This window comes from Lagopus leucura, unplaced genomic scaffold (genome assembly GCF_019238085.1).
Source record: "Lagopus leucura isolate 7727_CA_CO unplaced genomic scaffold, USGS_WTPT01 88-13_obj-0_obj, whole genome shotgun sequence".
In the NCBI taxonomy this organism is placed as follows: Eukaryota; Metazoa; Chordata; class Aves; order Galliformes; family Phasianidae; genus Lagopus; species Lagopus leucura.
The window spans coordinates 1-27,287 of NW_024967932.1; the positions used below are offsets into that span (position 1 = coordinate 1).

Genomic DNA, 27,287 nt, shown 5'->3' on the forward strand with positions numbered 1-27,287 from the left:
CCGAGTCCCGCGGAGCCCCGCGCGGCGTTAGCGGCCGTCCGCTCGCCGCGGGCCGTCGCGCGGCCCTTCCGCTCCCAAAGTTTGCAAAGTCTGGCGGCTCGCGCCGCTGGGGCGGCGGCGGCGGTGGGCACGGCTGCAGCGGGCGGGGGCGGTGGCGGAGGAGGCGGGGGCGGAGGGGGCGGGGTGCGGGCCGGCGGCGGCAGCAGCATCAAAGAGCCCCGATTCCTGTCGCCCTGGGAGCCATGCGCCGCTGTCTGTAATGTCAGCGGAACAGGAGAAGGACCCCATCGCGCTGAAGAGATCCCGAGGTACTGCGGGGGGAGGGAGGGGGGGTCGCAGGCCGGGCCGGGGACGGCCGGCGGGGCCTAACTCCCGCCGGGGGAGCCCTGAGGGAGCCCGCGGGGATGCCGGCCCCGAGCCGCCGCGCGCCGGGCCCCGAGCCGCCGGCCCTCCGGCCCGGGTCGCTCCCCGCGGCGGAGCGGGGCCGCGCTAAGTTTGCTCGGTGCGTTCCGGCCCGGCCCCGCGGGTTCCCGCAGCCTCCGGGCCTGGAAACGCCGAAGTCGGGATGGCGGTGCGCTGCCGGGCGCCGCGCTGCGCTCTGATCGCTGTTGTGTTTTGCTGCCTGTGCCGCCCATTAGTATGCGGCGTGCGTAGCCTTGGTGCAAGGGAATACGTCGGCGGTGCCACATGTCCGAGTTGGGGGTCGATGCGGAGCCTCTAAATCGCACGGAGTGCTTCTCTGCCCCGCGTTTGATTTCGCTCGGGGTTTTGTTTCCTCTCGCTGGGAGTTGAAACGTTTCTCCGCGGTTTTTGTCTTTCATCAGCAGTCCCAGTGCGTGGCTCTGAGGTCTGAACGGACACTGCTTTGAAATGTGCGCTGTCTGCTCTGCCTCGGGCTGCGCAGCTAGGGTCACCAGCCATCGGTTTGTGGGGTGGTTACTGTGTCCACGCTGTTCTTAAAAGCAGAAATGCATTTCTGACCAAAATAATAAGTAGGGTGTTGGAGTTGGGTGGAAATTATGTCGTAATGATAAGAGCTGAAGTTTATTGCTTCTCTTTCCCTCTCCTCCTGCTGCGCTCCTGGGATCCCATTGTTCTTAATGTTTTGAGCTTCTTGTGGGTGCCTGAGTGGCAAAAGGTGGGGATCCTGTTATCCGAATTGTCATGGATTTATAGTTCACTTCTCTAAAACAGCTGGATCACAACCTCGAGAGTGAGAGAACGGAAACGTGCGTCTGCCTTACAAAGGGGACTGGGATTCATTAGGCTCTGCTCTGAGCTCTGATTCTGCACATACGTAGGCATTTCACACACTGGAGGTACCCACCGAGTTCTGTATGATTATTGCTTCAACTCAGGCCTTGTGGGATCAGGCCCACAGTGCAGCCTCACTGGGTCTGGTTGAAGACTGGCTCTCCAGTTTTCTGTCCGTAATAAAAAGTATGTTTGGCCATTTGTAACTGCTGGGAGATGTTGTTAGAGCACTGTGAAAAAGACTGTGGCTCCCGTGCTGTAAAATCCCAGACAGAGGTTTGTCAGTGAATGGGAAAACGCTCTGTGGAGTATTTGCAGTGCGTTAAGTACAGCATAAATTATACACAAAATCATAATATCTGACTGTGTAGACAACTGAAAGTTTCAGTTCTCTGCGCTTGTTTGGAGGTGTCTGTGTGTGAAGTCAGAGAGGATGTGGGATTCGCTCCCTCTGTGCTGTCAAAGTGTAAATGGCCAAAATGCAATTCAGTCATAATACATAATAGGGGAATAGATATCAGATATGCCTTTATATCTCTAAGTCCATCTAAGTATATGATGTTCCAGTCAAACAGATTGGTTTTTTTTTCCTGCAAAATTAGTCACAAATGAAGTGATTTTTTATTTTTTTTAGACCCTTTGTGCAAATATCACAACATTCCAAAATGCTCAGTACGCAACTTAAAGACGAGTCTATGTGGCAGGTACCAGGAGTGACTTTCCCAAAAGTTTATTTTGGCTGCATGAAAATAACTCTCATTCACTCTTCTTGTGGAGGTATGCTCAGACTAACATTCAGCTTCCTTTCATGTATAAATTAAATCATTATAAAATCCACAGGGAAAACATCAATTCATAGGGCTAAATTAAATCACTGGCCTCACACAGTGAGAACTGCAAATACAAAAGCTTTGTATGTTCCAGATGTAGGACTCAGTTCTGCAAGCCCTTGCAGATGACTGATTTTCCCCATGTGAGTAATCCATGCAGTAATTGGTGGCTCTTATTATAGAATCCAGAGATTTACATGGCTAACATTTTTGAAGAATGAGATCTGAGAGGGGAAGCTTGTACATAATTTTACAAAGTTGTAACTTCTCTGATGTAAGTCGGCACTTTCCTGTGGTTCACAGTATTCCGTTTGTAGATGTAGTAATTTCTGTGCTGCTAGTTGTTGAATGAAAAGAAATCAGAATATTTGTAACGTGTTGCCATCAGCAAACACTGTGTATTAAGAATATAGGACCATATGGAGAAACGTATTTTTGCAGTTGTGAGCAAGGGTGCTCGCAGTACAGTTTCTCATAAAGGAGTTCTGGAGGAAAAGAAGCTGATGGGAAGTGCAGGGAGAGCTTTGAGCAAATACCTTGTTGAGAAGGTGATGTATAGGGTTGGTGTTTAAGGGGTGTTTGGCACCTTTATGTAAAACTATATAGGGATCATTCTGCATCTACAAGTAATGTAGCTGTGTGCTGTGCTAAGTGCATGCAGTGTTGTGTATTCTAAATCAAGGCTTAATGGTGTTTTTTTTCCTCTTCAGCTTAATCCCATGCTGCTCTGATGGTAGGTTGTACCGGGATGCACTGTGCTCAAGCATGAGTTTATTTTGGGAGCTGGATCATGACTTCATGCTGTAGTCTCTGAAATTCAGACTCAAAATTTGCCAGTAATGATAGGTGTTGATTTGAGAGGTCCAATTACATATATCTTATGAGTAATGAAATGTTTTGGGAATTACATATACATAAAACAGAGATGAAGTCTCTACAGCGACAGGCAAAGCCAAAAGGAACTTATTAAAGCTCAAGTCAAATGGGATTTTTATTTGAAGTAGGACTGGTAATTTCCCTGAAACCTGTTAAGGCAAAAAAGTGTGTGATGAGGGGAGGGAGCAAAGGCTGAGTGTAAGGAAAAAAAGGGAATTGCTGGGAGTGAGAGCTCCTTGTGGTGCATGGCTGTTGGCCTCCTTTGATCAGGAATATTTGAAGTAACTGTTGCATGTTTTAGATTGCGTATAGTAGTTCTAATTCTTCATGACGTGGGAGATTTTGTTATGCTCTTAAACAGTCCTAAAGCTGGTTTAGCTGTCTTCTGGGAGTACTGGTGTAATGTAGAGCTGGTGTGATGTCACACACGATGCTGCTCTGCATAATACTGCTGATAATTCTGTTATTTTCAGGTTGTCTTCAGTGATACAGCTGAACACACGGGTTTCTCTTTGTGCTTACATTTGGATGAAGTTTGGCTTGTATTCAGAATTTGAGTTTTGAATAAATAACAGTAATTTTTTCAGCCTATGTTGCCCACTCCTTATGGTTTCATACTGTTATTATTTTTCTAAAATAAACAAATGATTACCTTAGTGGGCCTGGGAAAAAAAATAACATATAGTTTCTTAATGTACTGATGTTAAAATCTTAGGCTGGAGTGTTGTCATGTAACCTGGAAGTGAATTCCGTGCTTTGGCTCACGGTTGCTTTTGCATTCCCAAATGGAGGTAAATTTTTTCAAATCCTGAAGACAAAACTAATGGGATAGTAAGGAATGTGCTAGAACCTAAGCTCTAAATTGAGTTTTTAAAAACAAAAACCATAATTTGTACAACTTTGAGAGCTTGTTGCATTCATAAGGTTGGGGCAAGTGCTGAGTGAAGTGCAGATATGTTTGTATAGATCAGTAAAATGAACAGTCTTTGCTTAGTATGTATTTATTTTGCCAGAGCAGCTGTGCTCTATTACATAATGAGATTTCAATGGAGTAAAGTCAGACTCGCCTACAGCCTCTCTCATTTTTGGCAGGTGTCGTTATATTTAATCAAGTCTTGCATTCAGAGAAAATTAGATCTGATAAAATGGAGATCTGACCAAACAACATAGCAGGTTTCCAATGGATATTCATAGATGTGCTACCCTTTTTTTTTTTTTTTTCCTCCTTCATGGCATATTGTAATGAGCTGTCGTGTGTCATACGGTGAGTTGGTAAGTGCCATGTCCATCTAAGTTAAATAGGGGGTGAATCTTAGGCATGGTTTTAAGCAGTTGTTCTAAAAGTTTTATGCCTTATGCAAGTAAGAAGTACTTCAATTGAAGTAGAGATGTTAAAACCTAGGGAGTGTTAGGCATGAAATGAAAGCTTGATTCAAACTGTAGTGAGCATGAATCAGGCATTAGATGGTAATAGAGCTGGATAGCTGAATGTGGGAACTTTTACCTCTGTGTATTCACTTCTTGAGGATTTGCGTTAGTTCTGGTGCCGTGCATTGTAAGTTCAATATGTGTGACAAACAGGGACATACTTAAAATACAGTCTGAAAGTAAGCTAATGCAGAATTGCACTGCTTGAAATTTTGTAGGTGGTGACGGTGGATTGGATGGGTTAGGAGGACCAGGAGTACAGCTCGGAAGCCCTGATAAGAAAAAGCGCAAAGCAAACACACAGGTAAATTCCCTTTGATTCTTAATAAGTAGTATACTCACATGTTGTTTGCTGAAATGATTGTCTTACCCTATTCAGAATACTGCTCTATTCTCACAAACTGCTTTTACACTGAAAATATTGTAGTTGTATTGTGAAGCTGAAATTTTAACTCTTCATTAAACTTTATCATGCTAGTTATCCTCACTAAAACTATTCTAGGTCTTTGTAGGTTGCCAAAGCCCTGTAAGGGGAGAAGTACGTAAGACTGCAAGACTTGCATTTTACCATATGGATTTGATTCTGAGATGGCCTTTTTTTTTTAGTGACTGTGTAGCCCTTGGTAGCAATCTGTACAACATGAGTAATTGCAGTGAGACTGCTTTTTGTAGATTTGTGGGCTAGTGGATCAGTGCAGTTTGTTAATGCTTTGACCAAACTCCTGGAGTGTTCCCTAAGTGGTTTTTCAAGCAAAAACTGTGAGGCAGGTTCAGCTCCTTTCCAGTGAATCCTTGCAAACTGGCATTTCTGTGCATTTTCTGTTTCTGAAAAAGGAAACCAGAATACAAAACATCTAAAGTAATTGGATATCTGTAGAGCTGAACGTTCCTTTGTGTATTTACTCACTATGGAGTGAGAGTATCTGTTAATTTTTTACTGCCCGGAGGGAGTAAATGTATTTACGTAGGTCAGATGATCACTTTCTTTTAGGCTTATCCAGTATTAATTGATTCCAATCCATGGGGATTTGTCTTCTCATTTTTTGTTTCCTTTCAAAGTAGTCGTGTTGAAACCTGCTCTAAGAAATAACCAGTTAATTGCAGAGCTTCACATCTCTCTACTGGAGGAGCTTGTTGCTCAGAAGTGGTGATAATGTAGAGGGCAGGTGAATTAGTTTCCTCTCTTTTCTTACCATGTTTGGAATGTGCAGGACAGGACAGCGGAAATTTGGGAAAAAAAAGTGTTCAGCCTTAGTTTATTAATATGAAGCCATCCTTTCTGTGAGGAGTTCAGGTGAAGGTGCAGTAGCTTGATGTTCCCCACAGGCTAGTCTACAATGTGGTTCATTTGTATGGCCGCTCTGAGGACATTCTGGGCTCTGGGCTCCACTGAAGACTTGATTACACTTTCTAACCAGAAATCCTTGTATTTTAATCCTACTGGCAATACTTAACAGATTGCCCACTGAATGTTCTTAAGGGACACCTGTTTGGTACACAGAATATGGAAAATTCCTGTGCACAGACTCCTGTGTTACCCATACTTTTCCTCAGGCTTCTAGTAACATTGCTTTTTTAGGTTTATATATTCTCATGGAAGCGGAGTGCCTTGAGAGATGTATTTCCAGTAAACTGAACTCCAAATGACAGTAAGGAAATACTCCAGATCTGCTCTTCAGCATTTCAGAAATGTTATGTGTGTGTTTAAAGGACACATAGCTTTTTGTGTTGCTGCATTTCTTAAGTAAAAAATGGAGGGAGAAAAAAGCTTTAAGTGTCTTCAGAAGCATGGTTGTGCAACTGAGATGGCTATAAATCACTGCTACCTGGAGCTCAAACTCCTCTCTTCCCTTCACTGAAGGTAGCTTGGTGGGTTTTGGTGAGAGAGCTTTACACAACTGAACTGTGATTTTATTTATTTATTCATTTTAGTAGTAGTGCTGCTAATCCAGGACCTTGTGGCTAGTCTTTCTTGTAGAGACATGGTAAAACTAATAAAAATGTTGTATTTAAAATGTTTTTAGGGATCTTCATTTCCTCCTCCATCTGAATATGCTCCACCGCCGAATCCAAGCTCTGACCACCTTGTAGCTGCAAATCCATTTGATGACAACTATAATACTGTGTCTTATAAACCACTTCCTTCAGGAAATCCTTATTTTGGTAATCCTGGTTATCCCGGCTTTGGAGGCTATAACACTTTCAGAATGCCACCTCACATGCTGCACAGAGTGTCCGCGCCATATGGTGGTTCCTATTCCCTCAGAAACCAGCCACACCCTCTTCCTCAAAACCCTGTAGGAATGGGTTTTAGTCGACCCCACTCTTTCAGCTTTGGTCCACATGATAGCCCAGGTTTTGCGAATCAGCCACCTTATAGTGGCAGTCAGATAAATCAGAGTGTCAGTATGCCTGGTCAGCATTTCAGACCAAATCCTGGTGAGAACTTTGGCCATTCTGGACAGATACCTCATCCTGATGTGCCACCTAACTTTGGTCCTGGAAACAATTCAAATTTTCCAAATTCTCAGCTAGAGTCAAGCCACTCTTTTGTTCCCCCACCAAGCACTTACAACCAGACAAAATCATCAGCACAAAAGCAAGACTTTAGTCTAGGTGCAAGCAAAGCATCCAGCCAGAACACTACTGCTCTTCAGCATCATCACAGGACAGAGGACATTGTGAGTCAAGGTAACAGTGACCTAAAAATTGTTACTCGAAACAACGTGGTAAATCAGGATGGTAGCCATTCTAATAGTGCTGATAACACTAATGCTGGCCATTCAAATGGGACTCAGAGTAAGTCCCGCCAGCCTCGAGGTACCACTGAAGGATGCAACTCTGAAAAGAGCAGCAAAACACCCCTTCATCCCAGTCGGCATGGTCACTCGTCCTCTGAACCCGTCTATCCGTGTGGAATTTGTACACATGAAGTTAATGATGACCAGGATGCGATCCTGTGTGAAGCCTCTTGTCAGAAATGGTTTCATCGAATCTGTACTGGCATGACTGAGTCAGCTTATGGCCTTCTTACAGCAGAAGCATCAGCAGTGTGGGGTTGTGATACGTGTATGGCTGATAAAGATGTCCAGCTAATGCGTACAAGAGAGACTGCAGGGCCGCCTGCGCTGAATACGGATGGCTAACAATGTCAATTGGTGGTACTGCTTACTATGAAGATTTGGTTGTGAATACTTTCTGTTCTGAAGACAATCGATTTGTTTGATTGCTGTCATGTTATTTTCCACTATCTGTTTTTGTTCATGAAGTTCCATCTCAACTTTTGTACTCTTAACTTTGTGTGTGCAAATATTTTACAGGGTGGAATTCTTTTTTTTGTTTCTGACAACCAATTAGAAATAGGATGTGCATTGACAGTTTTATTGAAGGCAAAAATAGGCCTTTATGAATAGTCCCTGATTTGCTAGTACTGATGTGTTAACTAACACTAGCTTTTACTATTCAATTTTAATGGTACTGTACTTGCAAGTACTCAATGCTTTTTTTTTTTCTTTCTTCTATTGTTGAATGTCCGTTACTGACGTTCTTGACATCTTTTCCTTGAATATCATGGAGATGACGTGGAGGAAGTGTGGAGTACTAATAGTTTGTATTTTTTTAGAATAAATAAGAGGATTTTGTATGTGCTTTTTCTCATTTTTGAACTAAAGCATTAACGCAATTCTAAAATCAGTGCTTTCACTCTTAGTAACACAGTGAAACCCACTAAATCTTATACCTTGGTATTTCCTTGAAAAGGCAATGATCCTTTGATTTCTCAGCAAGCACTTAATTGCTGAGGACTCTTACTAGGTCATGCAGTATAGAAAATGGTTACAAAATATGATTACATTGGAAAAAGCTAGGACAGATCAAGTTGATGAAGTCTAGTGCTTTAAATCTAGAGAATACCAAAACTGAGGTTACATGTGTAGCCTTTCTTCATTCATCTTAAGCATGTATGTTAGGATGCAGCCCCTGTTCAGTCACATACCTCTTGCTCATCCTCCATTGGTGGCTCTGTCTTCCACCCTCAACTGTGAACGGATTTAAGCAGGGAAGGTTCTGCCCATCTCTTAGAGCTGTCAGCTGGAGCCTGCTCGTTCATCCTGAGCTTACACTATCTGCTTGGCAAGAACGGTGTGAGGCAACAGAATGTGTATAGCACAGACTCTGAACTGCAAGATAATTTGACCAGCAAAGTAGTAACACTGAATTCCCACCACTGCCTCAGCCAGTCTTGTAGTTGGAGGGAGAAGGAAATGTAGAGTGAAGACAAAGAAAGCTCTCAGATCTGAGAGTTTAGCTCATACCAGGAGCCAGCAAGCAGAAATCGAGCAAACTTGAGATCTTGCAGACAAGTATGAAAGGCACTAGAACTTTAGTGTACGACTCTTAAGAATTATCCTTTATTATAGACAGTTTGACCTTATTCTTATCTCAAGCATACACCTCTCCCCCATTCTCCTTTTTTTTTTTTTTTTTTTTTTGTGGGGGAGCATCTAGCCTTGATCGCTTTGGCCTTAGTTGCATATGCAATTGAAAATCAGTGTTTCTGTAGAGAAAAGTGTTGTTTTAACTTAATGAAAGATGGTACTGTAGTAATAGGTGGCTTGTAGTGCTCACCATAGTTCTGGAAACATGATTACCGATTGCTAAAAAAACTAAATGGTATGTCAAACATTGCAGGTACTGGTCAGGTTTCTTAGTGTGATAGAAGGTGTTCAGATCTGTGGTGATGAGTGATACAGAGGCCTATATTGAATACAGACATATATATTTAAAGGCTATTTTTATGGTAAGCTTTGTTAATGAGTGAAAAGTAAGGCTTATCTGCTAATTCACCATTGTGTTTGATTTTAAATGAGCTCTAATGTTATACTGTCCTGAGAGATACTCTGCAGATGTAGATAACTGTCTTTCTTTTATTTTAATACTGAAGAGTTTTATATACCCTTTCATTGGAGAAGTATAGTATTGCCCTTCCCTTTTATAGCACCTCTCATCAGGAAAAAGGAGATAATATCTCAAGTGTAAATTACATAGTCCTTATCTTAAGGACTTCCTTTATCGAGATGTAAAGAAAGCATAAGGCAGATCCAGGGCTTCTGTTTTCAGTGCTACTTGCTTTATTTCTGACAGAGACTGAGCTTAGTCTTGTTTTCTTAGGGGTGTGATATTTAAAAAAATGAACTGCAGACCAACACAAAAACACAAATAGCTGAACAGACAAACATTGTTGATTTGTTCCTCTGGGAAACAGTTCCATTTCTATAGGAATTTACATTGTGAAGTTTGTAGTTCAGACTTAGAGCAATGTAAATGAAATAAAAATTTTGCTTAGTGACAGAAAGTTAAACAGCAGCTCCTTTGCTTATATTGTTATCTAAGCTGGTAGTCTGCAATAACATTTCCACATCCCATTTCAGTTAATGTTTCAGTGTTTTGGAGCAGATGCTATTTAAAATAGCTGTGTATTTCTTGAAATCTCTCAATCCTATTTCAAGTTAGGTGTTTTCTATGTTAGTTACCAAGATATTAGAATTTAAATAGTGTTCTTTTGAACTTCTTCTGGAATATAACGTTGAAAGGCCTTAAATCACGTATTTGTGAAACTTAGTCTAAAAAATGTCACTTATTTTCTAAACTGGGTACCATGTTGGGTTTGTATCCCACTGAATTTACTGTGCGTATTAACCTGCAAATTCAAAGCATTAGCAAATGCCAGTTTAAAAACATTAAATAACAAGCAACAAAATCAAACTTGCTGTCATCCTGATCACAGAGGTAGGACAGATTAGGATCTCAAGAACTCATCTGGCCTATATGTTTATCCTACTGGTATGCTCTTGGCATCCCTGGACTTTTTGCCTAGAGATAGGATTATACTTTGTTTTTCTCTGCATGTATTGACTAGTAGTAGTTCAAGTATGCACAGGAAAAACAGCATTTGTGTTTTGTTAGTAAGTACTAGAAAAACGTCAGCTGGTTAGAATTAGAAATTAGTTATAGGAGGGTGGGTGGGAGGGAGGGCTGGTTAGAATAGGTGAAGTTTTTTGTAATACTCTACATGAAACAGTTTGTATTGAACTACCATGTGATTCCTTCGTTATTAGTGATTTAGACTGTATTGTTGTTGCATACCAAAGTATTGCAAAGATTTTGTAGGTCTTTATGTTTTTGTGGGAAATGCCTGCGTCCTTTTTAAGTAGAATCATAGAATAATCACAGAATGGCTTAAGTTGGAGAGGTCTTTAAAGATCATTTAGTTCCAACCCTGCCATGGGCAGGGTTGTCCTCACCAGATCAGGCTGCCCAGGGCCCCATCCAACCTGGCCTTGAATGTACCTAGAGATGGAACATTCCCAACCTCTTTGGGCAGCCTATTCCAGAACCTCACCATTCTGAGGAAAGAATTTCTTCCTAACATCTAACCTACACCTTCTCTCTTTTAGTTCAAAGCCATTCCCCCTTGTCCTATCACTATCAGACCATGTAAAAAGTCGCACCCCTTCCTGCTTGTAAATTCCCGTGAAATACTGGAAGGCCCCAGTGAGATCTATCCAGAGCTTTCCTTCAAGCTAAACGAACCCAACTCTCAGCCTTTCTGCATGGGAGAGGCATTCAGGCCTGATCATCTTCATGGCCTGCCTCTGGACTCACTTCAGCAGCTCCGCATCCCTCCTGCACTGGGGGCCCCAGGCCTGGGTGCTGTAATCCAGATGCAGCCTCATGAGGGCAAAGCCGTGGGGAACTATCCCCTTTTTCCCCCAGTTGGCCACCCCTCTTTTGACACAGCCCAGGATACTGTTGGCTTTCTGGGCTGCAAGGGCACGCTGCTGGCTAGCTTCTTGTCATGCTCAGAAATGCAGCTCGTACTGCTGAAAATGTTTTTTCTTTCCCTAGGCTGAAATAAATAGGTGTGAATTGGATTGATACTTAGTTTTGGCCAGAGACCAGTTTTAAATGAGAAAATGCACAATTTGCTTTTTGAAATGCTTTATTGGTGTCAGGGTCGGTGACAGTGCTGCGTATAGGCTGGAGAGTAGGTAACAAGTCCTGCTTCTGGCTGGTTTATTGATCGCTTCTACAGCGTGTAACAAGCAGGTTGGCTGTGCCTCAATCTCTTCTTTCAGAAGGCTGAACTAATGATTATTTCCTTGGTGTGTTCAGAGGCCCAGTTATTATTTTGATATCTTCAGATGAAAGAGACAAAAGAAAAGCAATAAAGTTTTTGTTTCCTCTGTTTAAAATAAAAAATGTAATTCTGGGGGCTGCTAGAAATGAATTTATTTTGTGACCTCTAAATTTTTTGGGGGGTCTTTATAACTAATTCTTAAAGTACAATTTTCAGGCTTAACTTCAAGAGTGCAATGAAATCAATGGAACTGCAAGCACGAAGTCAGGAATGCTTCAAAGTGTTTGCAGTTCTCAGCCCCTGATATTTATAGGTGAAATGCTTTCTGTGGTTTGAGAGTTTTACAAAATCGAAGGTGTTCAAATGTAGCACCTCCTTAACATTTGTCTTGATTCCAACTTAATACAATAACACATCTGCATTAAATATCTTCCTTTTGTTTTAGATATAAACATCGCCTGCCAGTAAAACTATTGATGTAACATTTTCAAAAGAGGAAGCCGTGCTTCTTATCATGTTGTATGTGACTTAAATGACTGTTTCATATTAAAACTAATCTTTCCTTATGTACTGCTTAAATATACCTGTTTGGGGAATATCAGTTCAGTACTTTTATACAATTTTGAATGTGTTCCACATTGGTGACATGTATTTTTGCAATAATTTTTTTTGTTTCAATTTTAAATTAGAGCATGTCTGAAGTAATACATGCATAGTGCTGTGGTGTGTGGCAAAGTTAATGTATGTAATTCAAATTGGAAAAAAAGTTTCCAGACTTTGTCCAACATTTACCCTGTGGCTGGGGATTAAATTACTATGTAATACAAATTATTTCATATCATGATGTGTTTTGAGCTACTCTGTGAAGTATGTGAAACATTATTGTTTATGGGTTGGTAGCTGGCCTGGTGTCTTGCATTGAATGAGGTATGATAGGTGGTAGCAACTTGTGATAATTAAAACTGACTACATTTCAGAACATAATTTCAGCATTCTGTACGTTATCATCCTGTTGCCATAACTGTTAGTATGAAGTCCATAATATTACCCACTGACAAATGGATGAACATTTGGTAGTGAGCTCATGGGTGTGAAAATTCTGTTCCAACACTTTACTTGGTTTATAAAACATGCAATTTTAATATATTTTTTAATCTATTGGATATGGTTAGATATATGCAGGGAGATGTAGAACTGGATGTACTTTGAAGTTATCCTGCAATTACTACGTTTTGTCTGGAGCTTTCTGGAGTATTAGGACAGACCCCTCCTTAAAATTGGGAAATAAAGTGTACTTAGCAGAACCTTTAAGGCAATATAACAGTCCTACATTACATCTTTTGTTATGCACGTTCACTCTGGATGAACTGCCTCCAATTCCTTGTTGCTTTATATAGGTACAAAGGGCTCTCAAGTGCTTTAGTGTTGTGTGTCATCACTTCTGAGGTAATTAATGCTGAATGGTGTTCAGCCCCTTAGAGGTACTTCCTGTAGCTTAAAGTACTCAGTGTCTCAGTTACCTGTTTCAGACATGGCTTATGATCGTAGGGAACGCCTGTGTTTGTGTTGTTTACTGTACACGAGGAGTTGTTCCTTTTCACGTTCAAACAACTGTCAGTCTCAGAATAATTTTGATCCAGCCCCACCTTTTTCCTCAGAGCTTTGTGCACTGTATTTCAGGAATTGCTGTTCTGGAGACGGTTCAGGGCTGGAGTCATAAGAGGCATTGCCTCTTTCTAGAGACTTCTGTCACCTGTGAAGGATAGTCTAAATCTGAACTTCCATTTAACTTAAGGAAGGTGAGCTTTTAATATATTTAGGGTTTGTTTCTTTGTTTTTGCCTTTTAGTCTGTTTGTTTGTTTTTCCTGAAATGCGAAATAATACGTAGTTGCTGAGGAATTCTTACTTGAAGGACATTCTCTCCCTCAGGCTTTTATATACGGCCCTTAGAGCAGACACTGTTGCTTAGGGCCTTCTGACTTGGAATTTTTTGTGTCTCCCTTCTCCTTTTAGTGTTAAAGATGAGTTGAAAAAGGCAAGTTACTCATCTGCAGCCACCTGAGCCGTGCAAAACATGAACTGATTGTTGACTTTTTTTTTCTGTTAATAAAGATGTAATAATTGACCCTTCAGAAGATTAGAATCTGAACCAAATGTTCTTGGAAAATGTATGTGATAGATTTTGTCCATCACTGTATGCAACTTTGTTGCTTTCTGTTGTCTGGTTTCTTTTAAAATAAAGGTGGTGGGTTTTTTCTTTTTTTTTCAGGGAAATTGTCTGTTGATTTTATGAAGATGAAGTAATGCATAAATGAACTCTTTGAATATTTTGCCTGTGAGAATGCATTTGGATTGGGCATAACCCTGCAAAAAACTGTATAAATTTGGAAGAGGCAGCTCCTGTCTCTGTTGGAGAGATCTGCTGTTCTGTAGAGGCATTAATCTGAACTAAATTCAAAGCAGATTAGAAGAGGTCTTGTACCATAAGTCCCTTTTACTTATTAAAGGATGGGAAGAAATGCTAAGGCACCATTTGGCTGAATGAAATTGCAGAGCTTTTTGATTTTGGAAAGAGATTATGCAAATAATTATTTATTCTAATTAATAAAGTTCCTACTGAGCTATTACTATATTTTTTTCCTGAAGTGCCATTGCTGACATGTAGGAAATTAAACCTTACGGTGATCTTTAAAAGCAGTGGTATGCGTGGTCCCAAACCACACACTGAAAACACTTCATGGAATAAAAAGCATCTTGTAAGATGTTCCTGCTCTTTAAAAATGTGAAGGGATGAGAGAAATGGGAGAGAACTTAGAAGAGGTGTGTGTGGTGGAGAAATTATTTATTAAATTAAAGATAAGAAAGTGTAAACTATTAAAAGCAAAGTTTAAACCTTCTGAAGTCATTAGGTGGGAAGTAGACCCCTGCAAGATACGCATGTATTGGCAACTAGAGGGTCAAGAGTAGTATTATTAATTTGACTGAACTACAAATCCCTGTCCTTTAGAGCACAGGAAATAGGAATTTAAGAAGTTTTTCAGGGAATGTTTCTTGCTTTTTTGTCTGATAAGTTAATTACCAACAGAAGAAAGATTCTGAATTGACCTGTCTTCTAGTTTGTTTTGCAAAAGTGCCCCAGCAAGAGCTCATTCATATGACCAAGCAAGCTAGCAGTGTGGAGTTCTGTGATGTAGGTGGTGTTTTTTCAGATGTACGTAACAAGACAACACTGGTAAGGCCGATGAGAGATCTTTCTGAGTCCTTTTTGTGTGTTGGAGCAGCTAAGTCTGCTACCTAAGAATGTGTTAGTGACTTTTATTACATCTTCTGCAAGTGAAGCACAGAGCTTGGCATTGGAGATCCAGCATTTAAGTAAATAGATATAAATGTAAGGTACCGGAACTATTTTGTGTTACTTGAGAACATCAAATACTGGTAAATGTAACTGTGGCCTGTGTTGTAAATTGTGTATAAATAATATGTTATTTCTGGCAGGCATAAGTAGCAAGCTGCTTCATTTCAGTATATTCTCTGTGACTGAAGTAAAAATGATACCTGGATGAGAAAATCAGAAGGGCAGCAAATGTAAGACTTTTTTGTTACCTTTGGACTCTCCAGAATTGAGAAATGCCTTCCAGATAACTACTGATACATTCTGGAATGGGAGGGGATTCTAAATCACTATTACATTTTAATAATTCCATCCACTGCTGCTCTTTGAACACCTTGTCTGTTTCTTGGCTGCTTTAAAATCAAACTACCGTCCTCTCCTACCCTCAACTCTTCATCTGGAAAGCAGGCAAATAGGATGGGAACTGCTGTGTGCAGTTTTGGCCTTTCCAAGTAAGCTAAGGGTCCGTGTAGGAAAATGTTCTTTCTGGGGAAAAGGTTCTCACATGGAATTCTTCCTTAGCTTTTATTTACATTATTTATTTTATATTCTGTTACAGTTTCTTAGACTTACAGCCATGAGTTGACAGAGACATCTTGATTTAAGCCTTGGTTCAGAAATATAAACTCATCTTTTCCTGCTACAGCTGGCAACAAGGCTTCCTACTCTGTGATGCAGATCCTACAGTAAGCATGAAAATATGCATCATGCAAGGTTTAGGAAAAAAAAAATGTTACACATGCCAAGAATACTTAAAGCATTTTGACTCGGAGTCAAATCTTGTTTCGCTTGTACTTTTGAATGTTCTTGGAATGAGGATCTTAATTCATATCTCAGATTCCTGTTCATGCAAGCATTCACTCTGATTATACTGATCTGGTGAATGAAGGTGAAGAATAACCCAGAGATTATATCAATTATGATGGATTTCTTTCTCTGAAAAAGTTTTTTAAACCTCTGCAATATCTATTTCTGTGCTGTACTGAGAGCAGCAGTTAGCTCACAGTATTAACCACTGGCATCTGATCACTCCTTCAGAATATAGCCACGTCAGGAACCTTAACTCGTGTGCAATGTTAACTTGATCTTTCTTAGTCCTCCACGGGAAGAAGAGTGTGGACACATACACACACACGACTTTGTGGTTCTTTTGGATTTTTCCAAGTAGTTCCAAGTAACTATGTATTTCAGGAACTTAAATGCACCGAACTGCTCCACAGAATCACAGAATCACAGAATGGCCAGGGTTGGAAGGGACCTCAAGGACCATGAATCTCCAACCCCCCTGCCACGCATTTAATACTAGACCAGGCTGCCCAGGGCCCCATCCAATCTGGCCTTGAACACCTCCAGGGATGGGGCATCCACAACCTCTCTGGGCAGCCTGTTCCAGCACCTCACCACGCATAGTAAAGAACTTCCCCCCCATCCAACCTAAATCTTCCCTTCCTCAGCTTAAAACCATTTCCCCTTGTTCTGCAGTTACCAACCCTTTCAAAGAGTTGATTTCCCCTCCTCTCTGTAGGCTCCCTTTAGGTACTGAAAGGCTGCAATGAGGTCACCTTGCAGCCTTCTTTTCTCCAGGCTGAACAAGCCCAGCTCCCTCAGCCTGTCCTCACAGGGGAGCTGCTCCAGTCCCCTGATCATCTTTGAGGCTCTCCTCTGGACCCTCTCCAACAGCTCCCTGTCTTTCTTGTACTGGAGGCTCCAGACCTGAACGCAGTACTGCAGATGGGGCCACACAAGAGCGGAGCAGAGAGGGACAATCACCTCCCTGTTCCTGCTGGCCACCGCTCTTCTGGTGGAAGATTGCTCCAAGTGAGTTAGGTTTGCCTTCAGTCGACGTTCCCCAGAACTAGCTGCTTTCTGCGTGCTTTAGACTACTTGGACACAGGGGCATTGCTGTTTGAGGAAGGCTGGGCAGCAGCCTGTGTTACCTGCCTGGGTCAGCACTGTGCGGGGCGCTACACTGAGCTGCAGGCATGGCCTGACCCTCGTTAGAGGTCATCGGGAGCTTCAGTGCTTAAATCAGTCCTCACCTTGTAATAGTTTTTACTAGAAGTTCTCTGAGTACCAACAGCCATGGAAGTGCAGTTGGATAACATGAGCTGCATTCTATCCTGCCCTGTTCAGGTGTGAGTGATGGAAGCCAGACCAGCGTCAGCTTAGCGTCTCGGTGAGTAACAGGCCGGGATCGGACCCACAACGCCGAGTTCTGCCGAGCCCACAGTTTCAACACACGTACGCCCCGTAGCCGGGCGGTCCCGGGGCTCGGCCCACAACTCCCAGCCTGCGGCGCACCGCTCCGGCCCGGTGCCATCAGTTGCGGCTGCCGGCGGCTGCCAGCGCCTGCCGTGGGCGGTGCGGGGCCCCGGAAGCGCTCGGCCTTCCCTAGCAACGCCCGGCGCCATGCCGCTGTGGCTGCGGGAGCACAGCTGGCGGCAGAGCGGCTCCGCCGTGTACCTCTCGCTGCCCGTGCGCGGCCTGCGGGTCACCGCCGCCAACATCTTCTGCACCGAGCGGTACCTGAAGGTGGGCGGCGGGGCTGCGGTCCGGCGTCGCTCCGTTAAAAGCACGCGCTCAGCGCACCGTGGCAGCGCTGCCGATTTCGCAGCCTTTTACAAACGTTAGGCTCTGCTGTCCCTTTGCGTGAAGCAGGCTGTTCGTGCCGATCTCTCTAGGCTGCCCTGTTCCAACTAGTAATGCCAGCACCTGTCCGGTTCGGTGGGTGCTGGCTGCCTTTTCTGTAAGCTTCTGCATGAACCGTGACTTATAAGGATAAGCTCGAGGTCTGCCGTTTCTAGTTGGGTGCAGAAGATCACACGGTTTGGGTCTCTTGATCTGGTCCAGTGGTTCTAAAAACTGCACGGTGTGCTGAGTGATCGGCTTGCTGAGCAGCACTTGTTGCTGAGGTGTGCTGTGTGCTTGTGTTGTTTGGAATGTCTGAGAATGAAATAAGAATTCAGTTATTAGTACGTGTTTGTTAATTGTATTTTTATAGGTAAGCGTCCCTCCCTTTTTATTTGAAGCTGTTTTATATGCTCCTATTGATGACACAAACAGCACAGCAAAGATCGGCAATGGAATCGTTTTCTTCACTTTGTATAAAAAAGAAGTGGCCATGTGGGAGTCCCTGACTGTAGCAAATGGTAAGTTCTCTGTAGGGAAAAACAGATTGCCTGTAAAAGACCCAAGCTGTGTGAAAACTCTCTTTAATGGCTTTGCTGCTTTTCTAACTGTATTATTTGATATAGGTAAATATTACCTTTACCTTCATGGCTTCAGAAAGTGCAAGAATTCTCATCTGTCACTGAACAATGTGGGTGTCAGCTGGGAACATTTTATTTCTTTTTTTTCTGAGTCACCTTCCATTCATTCGTAGGAAATTGTAGATGATATTCGTGGTGTTGCTGGTTCCATACTGATCAACTGCTGGGGCCAAAATGCTGGTTCTGAAAAGAGAGAGAAATTATTAGAAAAGCCAGTTTGGGGGGAGGAAAGATTTCTCTGATGTAATTTTACAAATCATAACTTAAAAAGTGTAACTTCTGCAGCTACACATCTCCTAAATTGAACCTTGTTTATTGTTAAAATACAAAGTACAGCAGAACAGATAAGGAATGTAGTGGTTCTGCTGAGCACAAAACAGTGTTTCTTATGAAACTAGCACTGTGTGTTTGTGAATCTTACTTTTTCACGTTTAGAGATGGGCTTGATGAAAACTGCTTTGTGGAGCTGGAAACATTGCATTTTCTTAGACAAAATGTAAAAGAGGAATCTTGTTTTTATGAAAGTGGTACATCACAATAGAATTTCAGACCTAAATTAGTGAACAGTTTTCGTTTATTTAAGTTAACAAGGAGGAACTGCAACATCTAAGAGAGAATGCTGTTCTAAGAGCACACGAAAAGGCGAAAGAGGAGACAGAAGCAAAAAAAGTTACAAAACAGGAGCACAAGAAGTATGCTTTGGAGGCTACAATGAAGGTAAATGTAGAAGGAACTCTACAAAACATGTGGATGTAATTGCCAATTAATCTGGGAGCTGCTTGGTTAAATGTGTAAGAAGGACTCATTTTTATTACAGTGGTGGAGAATCTTGTATCTTAAAACATAGGTCTTACCAGTTATGAAATTGCTATAAAAATACTTAGAAGCTGTTTTCATTAATTACTCTGAAGAAAGTTTTTTTGTGTGTGTGTGAGAGTTCAGATTTTTATCACTTAAAAGAAGACTATAATTATGGGGCAAAATGTTAATCTATTAACATTGGCCTCTGCAAACAGTGTGAGTATTTGCTCATTTGTTGTTGACAAATATTCATTTTTTAAAAATCTCATTCAGTGAGGTGTCGTCTTCCAGAAGCACTGGTAATTAGGGCCTCATCGGAAGGCACTTCCCAGCTCCCTAGTAATCATCATCATGACTGAATCAAAGGCAGGAAGAGCTTTAAAATCAAGTATAATAAAGCAGTCCAAGTAGATTTAAAAAAAAAAAAAAAGTATTTTTTTCAGTGTAAGGGTGATATGTGAACAGCATATGTTGTGTGTTGAACTGAAATGAACTTTGAAGACAAAAGGAAAGCCTATTAAAGATTTGTTTGGGGAGTACCTTTTTCATTCTTTAATATGCAGGGAAAATTGGATCATACCTCCATAGTGGTGTAAAATAGTTGAAATATATGGCTTTTAAAAACTAATCAGTTTACTGCTCATCACAATTACAGTCATTTTAAAGCATTTTTTATAACTTTACCTGTGGGCTTTTGTTAATGATGATTATTTACTTGGGACATGATACTGGCAAAACCAATTATACCTTTTATTCAGACATCTTATTATTGAATGTTATGTGTCTCACAGTTTTATCATTTACACAGCTAGAAGAAGCAGAAAGAAAAAGAATTGAAGGTCTGAAAGAACAGGAGAGACAGAAAGTTGCTAAGGAGTTGGAGCTATGGAGACATCAGCAAAACAATGTTGAGAAACAAAAGAGGGTACAAAATGAAGGGGAACTACATGAAGAAGGAGAGCAACTAAAGGAGAAGAAAAAGGAAAAAATAAACAAAACCAGAATTCCTAATGAAGAAATTTCTAAGACCAAACTCAAAGATACAAAAGGTTGTGTTATTGAGATATATTTTAACATGCTGCAGAGCGTGGGTATAACTTTATTCCTAGATGTTTCTGGTTCATTTTTTATCTTTGTCTCTACTGTACTGAACTCTCTTTTTTTTTTTTTTTTTTTTTGGTTTGCAGTTACATTTGTGTCTTTATTTTCTTGCAATTCATTGAGCTAAAATGTGTGAGTTCTTAGCTCTCATTTAAGTCTTTGGAAACACAAGCCAAGTTTTGTTGTAGGCTTTAGCAAAATAGAACAGAAAGTCTGTCTAGCAGTGCAAAGCAAACTCTCTGAGGGTGGAGTTCATGTTACCACTGAAGTGTCTACACTGCCATTTTTTGCAGAGATAAGCAGTCTCATTTCACTCTCCCATGCCTTGGCCCTGCAGAGAGCTAATGAGGAACTAAGCCAAGAAAAGTTTGTTCCTTTTGGTTTTGTTTAAATTGTTCAGTAAGATTAGTTTTAGGTCTTACACTTGCCCTGCTAGAGAGTCATGTAAGTGAAAGAGTGCTTTAAAAAGAACCCATTTCTGACAGTGTAGTGTCAGTAATACATTGCATGCTTAGCAGCAAGAACAAATGCTGTTTGAAACTCTACTTCAATAGAATAAGTCCCAACTTTCCTGAAGGTTTATTTCTAATAACCAGAATTTCTAGATTAGGTTTATTTTGGAATTTGGTAGAAAAACAGAAAAATAATCCCTTTTCCTTCTCTTTTCAGTTCTAGTACTCTAATTCTTTTTGTAGGTCGTGGTTCCTATAGTATCTTTTCAGAGAATTTAAGAGAAGAGCAGTTGCCAGCTCCTCGATCTGCCGGTACCATTAAAATCAACTTCACATCACGAGTTTTTCCTACAGCTCTTCGAGAGTCTCGTGTAGCAGAAGAGGAAGAGGTAGGGATTGTTGTGTTTGTCTGGTGCTTCTCTTGTCTTCCAGGATGGCAAACCATTTACCCTTTGTTCAGGAAGTTGGCAAAAATGTTACCTGTGGTCTGTTCTTACCTTCCAAGGAATACAGTCTTATCTAAAGATTTAAATACTTTTCACCATGCATTGTGTAGATAAATGACTTTTTTTTTTAATTAAAAATTTGCAACACTGAATTCCATGAAGTACAAGGTTGGAAATTTCTTTGCTCTTACACTTAAGACTCATTAAGTTCTGTCTTAAAAAGGAACTCTCTGAAGCTTAGCTCTCACAATAAGTCTCTCTTGAGCTTTACTGAACAGGTATTAATAATGCAGTGACCTTACTTCTCACACAGCAATAAAATATTTGGGGAAAATAGGAAATTGTTCCTGTCTTACATTAATGAATATTTATCTCTGCCCAAAATATGAGGCAAATAGAATTCTTTTGGTAGACTGAATGAGCAGATAAGAACAGTATTTAATTTTTCCTTCAGAAATAATACTTGCAAATTGTATATTTAAAGTGGCTACAAAAACAGGCAGAAGCTCGAAGGATAATAAATGCTGATTTGTCTGAGCTGGAAGATTTAAAAGAAGAGGAGAAAAATCCAGACTGGTTAAAGGACAAGGGAAAGTAAGTCAGATTCCATATGAAGATTTATTTAAAATGAAATATTAGTTACACTGTGTTTGTAATATTTTTGGTTTATTCTAAACACAGATGAGGAATGTCTACACAGTGAAGAGTTTATTGATAGCTTAAGGGTTTTTAATCTCATAGAAAGTCATGAGATGAAATTGCTGAAGGAAATTCATCATTTAAAAATAAAATCATAAACAAATACAGCACATTTTCACACTGAGGACCGTTCAATTAGTGAAATATTATGCCTAGGTAATTTCCTGTCAGTTGCACTTATTCAGATGTCAAATACCTGTCTGAAGCAAGCACTAGGAATTTATAAAACTATTGGTGCATTTATGTAGCTGTGTTATACAGGATGTTTTGATTAGATAATCATAATCTGATGTATCTCTTAAAATTAGTCATGTGGCTGCATAAATGTGTCCACTTTTTGCTGACCTGTACATGTGACTTTGCAAAACATGATCAGTGTGCTATGTTCTGTGCATTGTTTGACGTTCTGAACATTAAGTTCTCAGAAAAAGTTGTAAACGACAAATGGAACCTGCTAAATCCATAATTTTTGCTTAATTCTTATTAAGAAGTAGATATTTGTTTCATGATGCATTATCTTGTTGAAATCACGTTTCACTTCTTGCTTTATACTTAGCAAAATGTTTGCAACAGGAAACTATCTTGCAGCTGTAAATGCATATAACCTTGCAGTCCGACTAAACAATAAGCTTCCACTGCTGTATTTGAATCGTGCTGCTTGCCATCTTAAGCTGAGAAATTTACACAAAGCCATTGAAGATTCCTCTAAGGTATAAACGTATAGATTCTCAGACTGTTGTCTTATACACACTTGTGATTTGTTATTGCAATACTTCTGTTTCAAGAAGATCTGTAAAAAAAAGTTATAGTGCAGTTCACAACTTTTAAATTTGGAATTGATATAATGAAACCAGTTGACTTGGTACATGCTTCTTTACTGGTAAAATATCATAGGAACATTTTCACTCCAAGGATTAAAACAAAACAAACCACCAACTTGGAGCAGAAAAAGTACTGAATGTGCACAAATACCTGTTGTATTATATTGTAATGTTCTTCACATGATGGGAAGAAAAAAGAGGTGGCAGAAGTAGTAAGGAAGACACCTTAAAAATACCAGACATTTTTTAGTAAGGGCTGCATCATCTCTTTGTATTAACCATGGCAGTGATAATATGTTTATCAAACTGTGGGATGAGCGATAGAAATACTAGTGAGTTATGTAGGCTGTATAGTTACATTTCAATTGTAATTTATTAAGTGAAAGGAAGATGTGTAAGTTAATCAAACAAAACCCACCCCAAACAAACAAAAAAATCAACGGAATTGTGGAAAATCTACTTGTAACTATTTCTGGTGTTTTCATTTGTGAAGGCACTAGAATTGCTAACACCACCTGTTCCTGATAATGAAAATGCTCGAGTAAAAGCATATGTGAGACGTGGCACAGCCTTTTGTCAGCTGGAGCTGTATGCTGAAGGTAAGACCTTGATCTTTGTGAACACATGCACATGGACCCATTCTGACAACTGAGTCATTGGTTTAGCTCAGTGAGACTGCTCACATCTGTGTTTTTTTTTTTTTCTTTTCAGGAAGGACAATTTACTGGCTAATTGCAATTCCACTTGATTTTTTTAAATCTTAAGTTGTCAGAGAATTGATTATACTTCTAATTCAGGGGGTACACATTAGTTTCATTGAGGAAAAGGCTTCAGTGAGTTGTGTATCATCCTCCCTTTGGTCCGTTGGGTAGTCAGTCTTTCTGTGCATTGCAGCCAAATCTTGACTGTAGCAAGCTGCTGGCCATGGAGGGTATTATGTGGAGTGAAATGAGAGGTCAGAGGTGAGACTTTCAAATTAGGAACCATTCAAAAGTGGCAGGCAAACTGATGTGAAACTAGGCTGCAGTACTTCAGCTGTTCATGAGACAACACTATACTGATTTTTAGATTATAGCATTAGCAACTATAGAACACCTTAATTAAAATAACCTGAAATATTTCTAAATTACTTGTTTGTGACCTTTGTAGTAACATGTCTTTTTAAACCTGTATATGAAATCCATATTGACCAAAAAGATGTTTATCAAGTATGTGTCATCTTTATACAGATATGAGTTATGTGTCCCTTGGCTTTGTAAGGCAAAGTTAAAACGGAAAGATGATCATAGCAAGTGAAGAATGTTCAAAATGTTTATGCAGAGCTTTTCCCAGCTGTTATCTTATCTATGAATCCCATTGTCACTTCCTTGCAATTTCACTTGTACAGGAAAGCCTAATAAGGACTACTTCCTTCCGTCCTTGTGTGCCTTTGTTATAATTTTGTCTGATGTAGAAACCATTTGATTAGGCTGTTGTGCTCATTTGTTTATTTGCTGAATAGCAAACTTAGAACAACTGTAAGATAGTCTGCAGGTGGAAGCCCTATCCTGTGAAAAGTCTTTAGGCTGAAGAAAGCCTAAGTTAGACCAAAGTTAGTTGACCTCTGTGTGTGAGCAGGGACACATACATATGATGAAGCGGGTCTCTTTTGGTGTTTCAGGACCTGAAATGTTTGTGTAGCAGTGATGTTTCCATTAAAATATTTTTTAAAAATAATAGGAACCAGGTATACATTTAGTATACTGACAGCAGTTAATCCTGTTGTTGTTCTGATCCGTTTTGCTCAATAGCAAATTTCAAGAGCAGTACTTTATGCAGTCAGCCAGGGAGCGTTTATTTCCAGTTAGTTGCTAAAGAGGAAAAGACATTTGCATTAATGATTGACGCTCTTATTAATGTATTGATAGGTCTCCAGGATTATGAAGCAGCTCTCAAGATTGATCCTAAAAATAAAACCATAGAAAAAGATGCAGAGAAGATTCGACACACAATTCAGGGAACAGTGCAAAATTCTTAAAAATAAAAAAGGAGCTTTTTGTGCCTTTTGGGGGCCTCAGAAGGAGCCTTAGTTCATGTTCTCTTCAGTATGTTGCTAACTAGATTTTTTTTTGTTTCACTTGGAATACCTATTGAATTTATAAAATACTGGATATGAGTAGTTATTTTTTGGCAAGCATGGTTCTATAACAAATACGATTAGATATACTGCATATCATTTTGATACAAGGTTGTCAAGTTTTTTTTCTGTGCTGTGTGTTGGGCTAAAGAATAAAACATACCTTTTGTACTTGATTTGAAGTTACCTACAGCCAAATAAATTATTTGTCTGGAAGTATCTACTGAATGTAGACAGTGAGTTTTCAAACATCTTCAGTAGTTCCCTGTAGTCAGCACAAAACTTCTCTTCCTGTTCTTCACCAAAGACAAAACAGTTATCTGTGCTTGGATACTAGTGAAAGTATCTGCTGTGAAGTCTATGTGAAATATAAGTTTAGTAATTTCATACATTTTATATGGATTTGCACTAGGAAATATTAATTTATTTTTAATAAATCTAACATGGATGGTAGTCTGAATTTTTGTGCCTGTTGAGCACTCGCAATTCCTGCTGCAGTCTGAAGGCTCTTCTCTTTTTTTATGTGCTTTCCTCTTTTCTTTGTGCTTCTAGAGCTTGGTATATCTGAAACTAAGACAGTGAATTCATACACTGTAATTCAGGCACCCAGTTTAGATAACCTCCACCTGAAATCATGAGGTAAATTTTATGTAGCATAGAATATTCTTTTTTAGCAGCCATGATTTGTAAATATTTGCAGACTATTTTGTATCATTTGGGCTGACCGAACAAGGGAATTGAGAAAGAATGTACAAATGTATATGTAGATAAGATATTCTGTGCAATTTTCATGCTGTTGAAACAAGGACGGGGTGGCAGGTGTTGCTTCCAGATGTTTGACCTAGAGCCTTGGGAGTTGTGCTGAGCTGAGTCAGAAATGCCGGGGGTAGCTGCCATCTTATCTGCAGATACTTACTGAATTGCAGGGCAGGGAGGTGTGAATGCTTTGTTCATGGCAGTTGAAAGGAGGGCAGTGCCTCAGTTAAGTGTAATACTACACTTGCCAAAATATGGTAACTTTCTTTCAGGTAGGTACTGAGGAGAAGCGAGGGTTAAGATAAGGAGTCACTGTTGAGAGGAGGAAGATGAAAGAAGCAGGTTCTGTTTTTGAGTCTCTAATTCTCTGGTTTGGTTTGGAGTCTGTTAGAATAACCTGTGTACATTACACAATATATACATCAATGTACAATATTGATAAGTTATATTATTGATAAGTTATACAATACTTTGTATTGTACTGATCTGCGATAGCTACTTAAGGCTGTTTCTGATGTAGGCAGGTGCCTTTTTCTACTGCTGTGAAATAGACACAGTTCCCTTACGAGAGCCTGCAGAATCGAATGTACTTGGTGGTACAGATAACACCAGCCTGTCTGGTTTGGCTACATGGGGAACAAATGGAGTAAAACTGATCTAAACACCTGAGCTTGTGCTGTGTATACCACATCAAAGTCAGTTTTGGTAGGCTGATACTTAGTGTCCTGGGATGTAGCAGTGCAGAGTTTTAAAATCAGAAAATGATTTAAACATAACCATTCCAGGAAACGACTCCTGCATTTGACTCTTGCTACAGATTTGAGTTACACATATGATAGGTTTCAAAAGTTTTATTTTTGCAGTTCGGTTTTGACTCGGAGAAGCACGTCATTAATGTGCTACATCTTTTTGGGTATGTTTTACTCACAGCAGCAAACAAAGCAACTGAAATATTTGGCTGTTATTCCCAGAACAACTGAAACAACAAAGTCAGAGTTCTTAAAGCAAAGTGTCTGGTCTGTGAGAGAACGGACTCGTTTGTTACAAAGTATGCTGCAAGTTGGGGTAGTCATAAACCCTACTTCTGTCAAAGGCAGTATTTAAATAACTGTCTTGAGATGATCCACAAGTGAGTAAGTGTTCTGGAAATGTTTGATCCAGGGGAAGATACGTATGGGGCAGCATCTGTGCAGTAGGTACTGCAGTGTTGTATTCGTATGAGGCTGTTTCAAACAGCAAAACCTGAGGCTTTGCCAAAGAACTGCTGGGCAGGAGTGTGCCGGGCTCCAGCATGCAGGGGGACATGGGATTCCAGGGGTTTGTGGGGGGAGGAGGATGAGGAGATGTTTTTTTTTCTTGGTGATTGAACTCTGAGGCATTTTCTCAGCAGAAGTCATCTTGCCCTGCTAAAGAAGCAAATTACGCTCAGCCTTTCACATACTGGGGCAGAACATCTCACATTTGTTCATGTTTGTGGTCAGAGTGTTGTGCAAGGCATGTAGTGAAATACCCGGGTGCAGCAGGGAGCTGCACACTGCTTGCTTCTGATCTTCTGTAGTCAGCTGGGGGCAGGGAGAAATGAACTCGTGTTGAGATGTAGTAGCAAAGCTTGACGTGGCATTAATTTCTGCATCAGCGATAAGCTTTTGAGCATACGTGCCTTAATGTGTGACAGGAGCAGTAAGGGCGATAAGAAAATACGTGTAAGAATAAGGCGATATGGTTGTTACGTTTCGCTTTTGGCTCTTCCAATCTGTCAGAGGCTTGCCCTAAGCAGGGCTCCCGCTCACCCCCTTTCTCATGCGAGCGGCGCGGTGCAGTCGCCCAGGAGCGCTGACCCTTCACCCGGGGCTCCGGGGATGAACCTCCAAAGGCCGGGCCGCTCCGCGGCCCCGCGCCGAGCTCGGC

The 27,287-nt window shown here is 40.6% G+C and overlaps 3 protein-coding genes across 5 annotated transcripts; 2 read left to right on the plus strand and 1 right to left on the minus strand.

Annotated features, from left to right (window-relative positions):
• The first annotated feature begins 187 nt into the window (after window positions 1-187).
• On the plus strand, window positions 188-10,395 carry PYGO1 (pygopus family PHD finger 1). Its single transcript, XM_042894134.1, has 3 exons — window positions 188-308; window positions 4,607-4,692; window positions 6,413-10,395. Exons 1-3 carry the CDS (start codon window positions 260-262, stop codon window positions 7,532-7,534), a joined length of 1,257 nt encoding a protein of 418 aa, XP_042750068.1. The 5' UTR covers window positions 188-259; the 3' UTR covers window positions 7,535-10,395.
• A 6,452-nt stretch (window positions 10,396-16,847) lies between these two features.
• DNAAF4 (dynein axonemal assembly factor 4) lies at window positions 16,848-24,842 on the plus strand. 3 transcript variants are annotated; one of them, XM_042894138.1, is made up of 9 exons: window positions 16,848-17,094; window positions 17,920-18,067; window positions 18,771-18,904; window positions 19,797-20,037; window positions 20,785-20,930; window positions 21,472-21,581; window positions 22,243-22,396; window positions 23,001-23,106; window positions 24,415-24,842. In XM_042894138.1, the coding sequence occupies exons 2-9, from the start codon at window positions 18,040-18,042 to the stop codon at window positions 24,522-24,524; spliced, it is 1,029 nt and encodes a 342-aa protein (XP_042750072.1). In that variant the 5' UTR covers window positions 16,848-17,094; window positions 17,920-18,039; the 3' UTR covers window positions 24,525-24,842. The 3 variants fall into 3 exon arrangements, with proteins under 3 accessions (XP_042750072.1, XP_042750069.1, XP_042750071.1); XM_042894135.1 differs by lacking the exon at window positions 16,848-17,094 and adding an exon at window positions 17,328-17,450; XM_042894137.1 differs by lacking the exon at window positions 16,848-17,094 and adding an exon at window positions 17,545-17,830.
• Window positions 24,843-26,420: 1,578 nt separating this feature from the next.
• On the minus strand, window positions 26,421-26,749 carry CUNH15orf65 (chromosome unknown C15orf65 homolog; the record flags this gene model as incomplete). Its single annotated transcript, XM_042894133.1, has 1 exon — window positions 26,421-26,749. A coding segment is annotated over one exon (329 nt), but the record flags the coding sequence as incomplete, so codon positions are not given.
• Window positions 26,750-27,287: the final 538 nt, after the last annotated feature.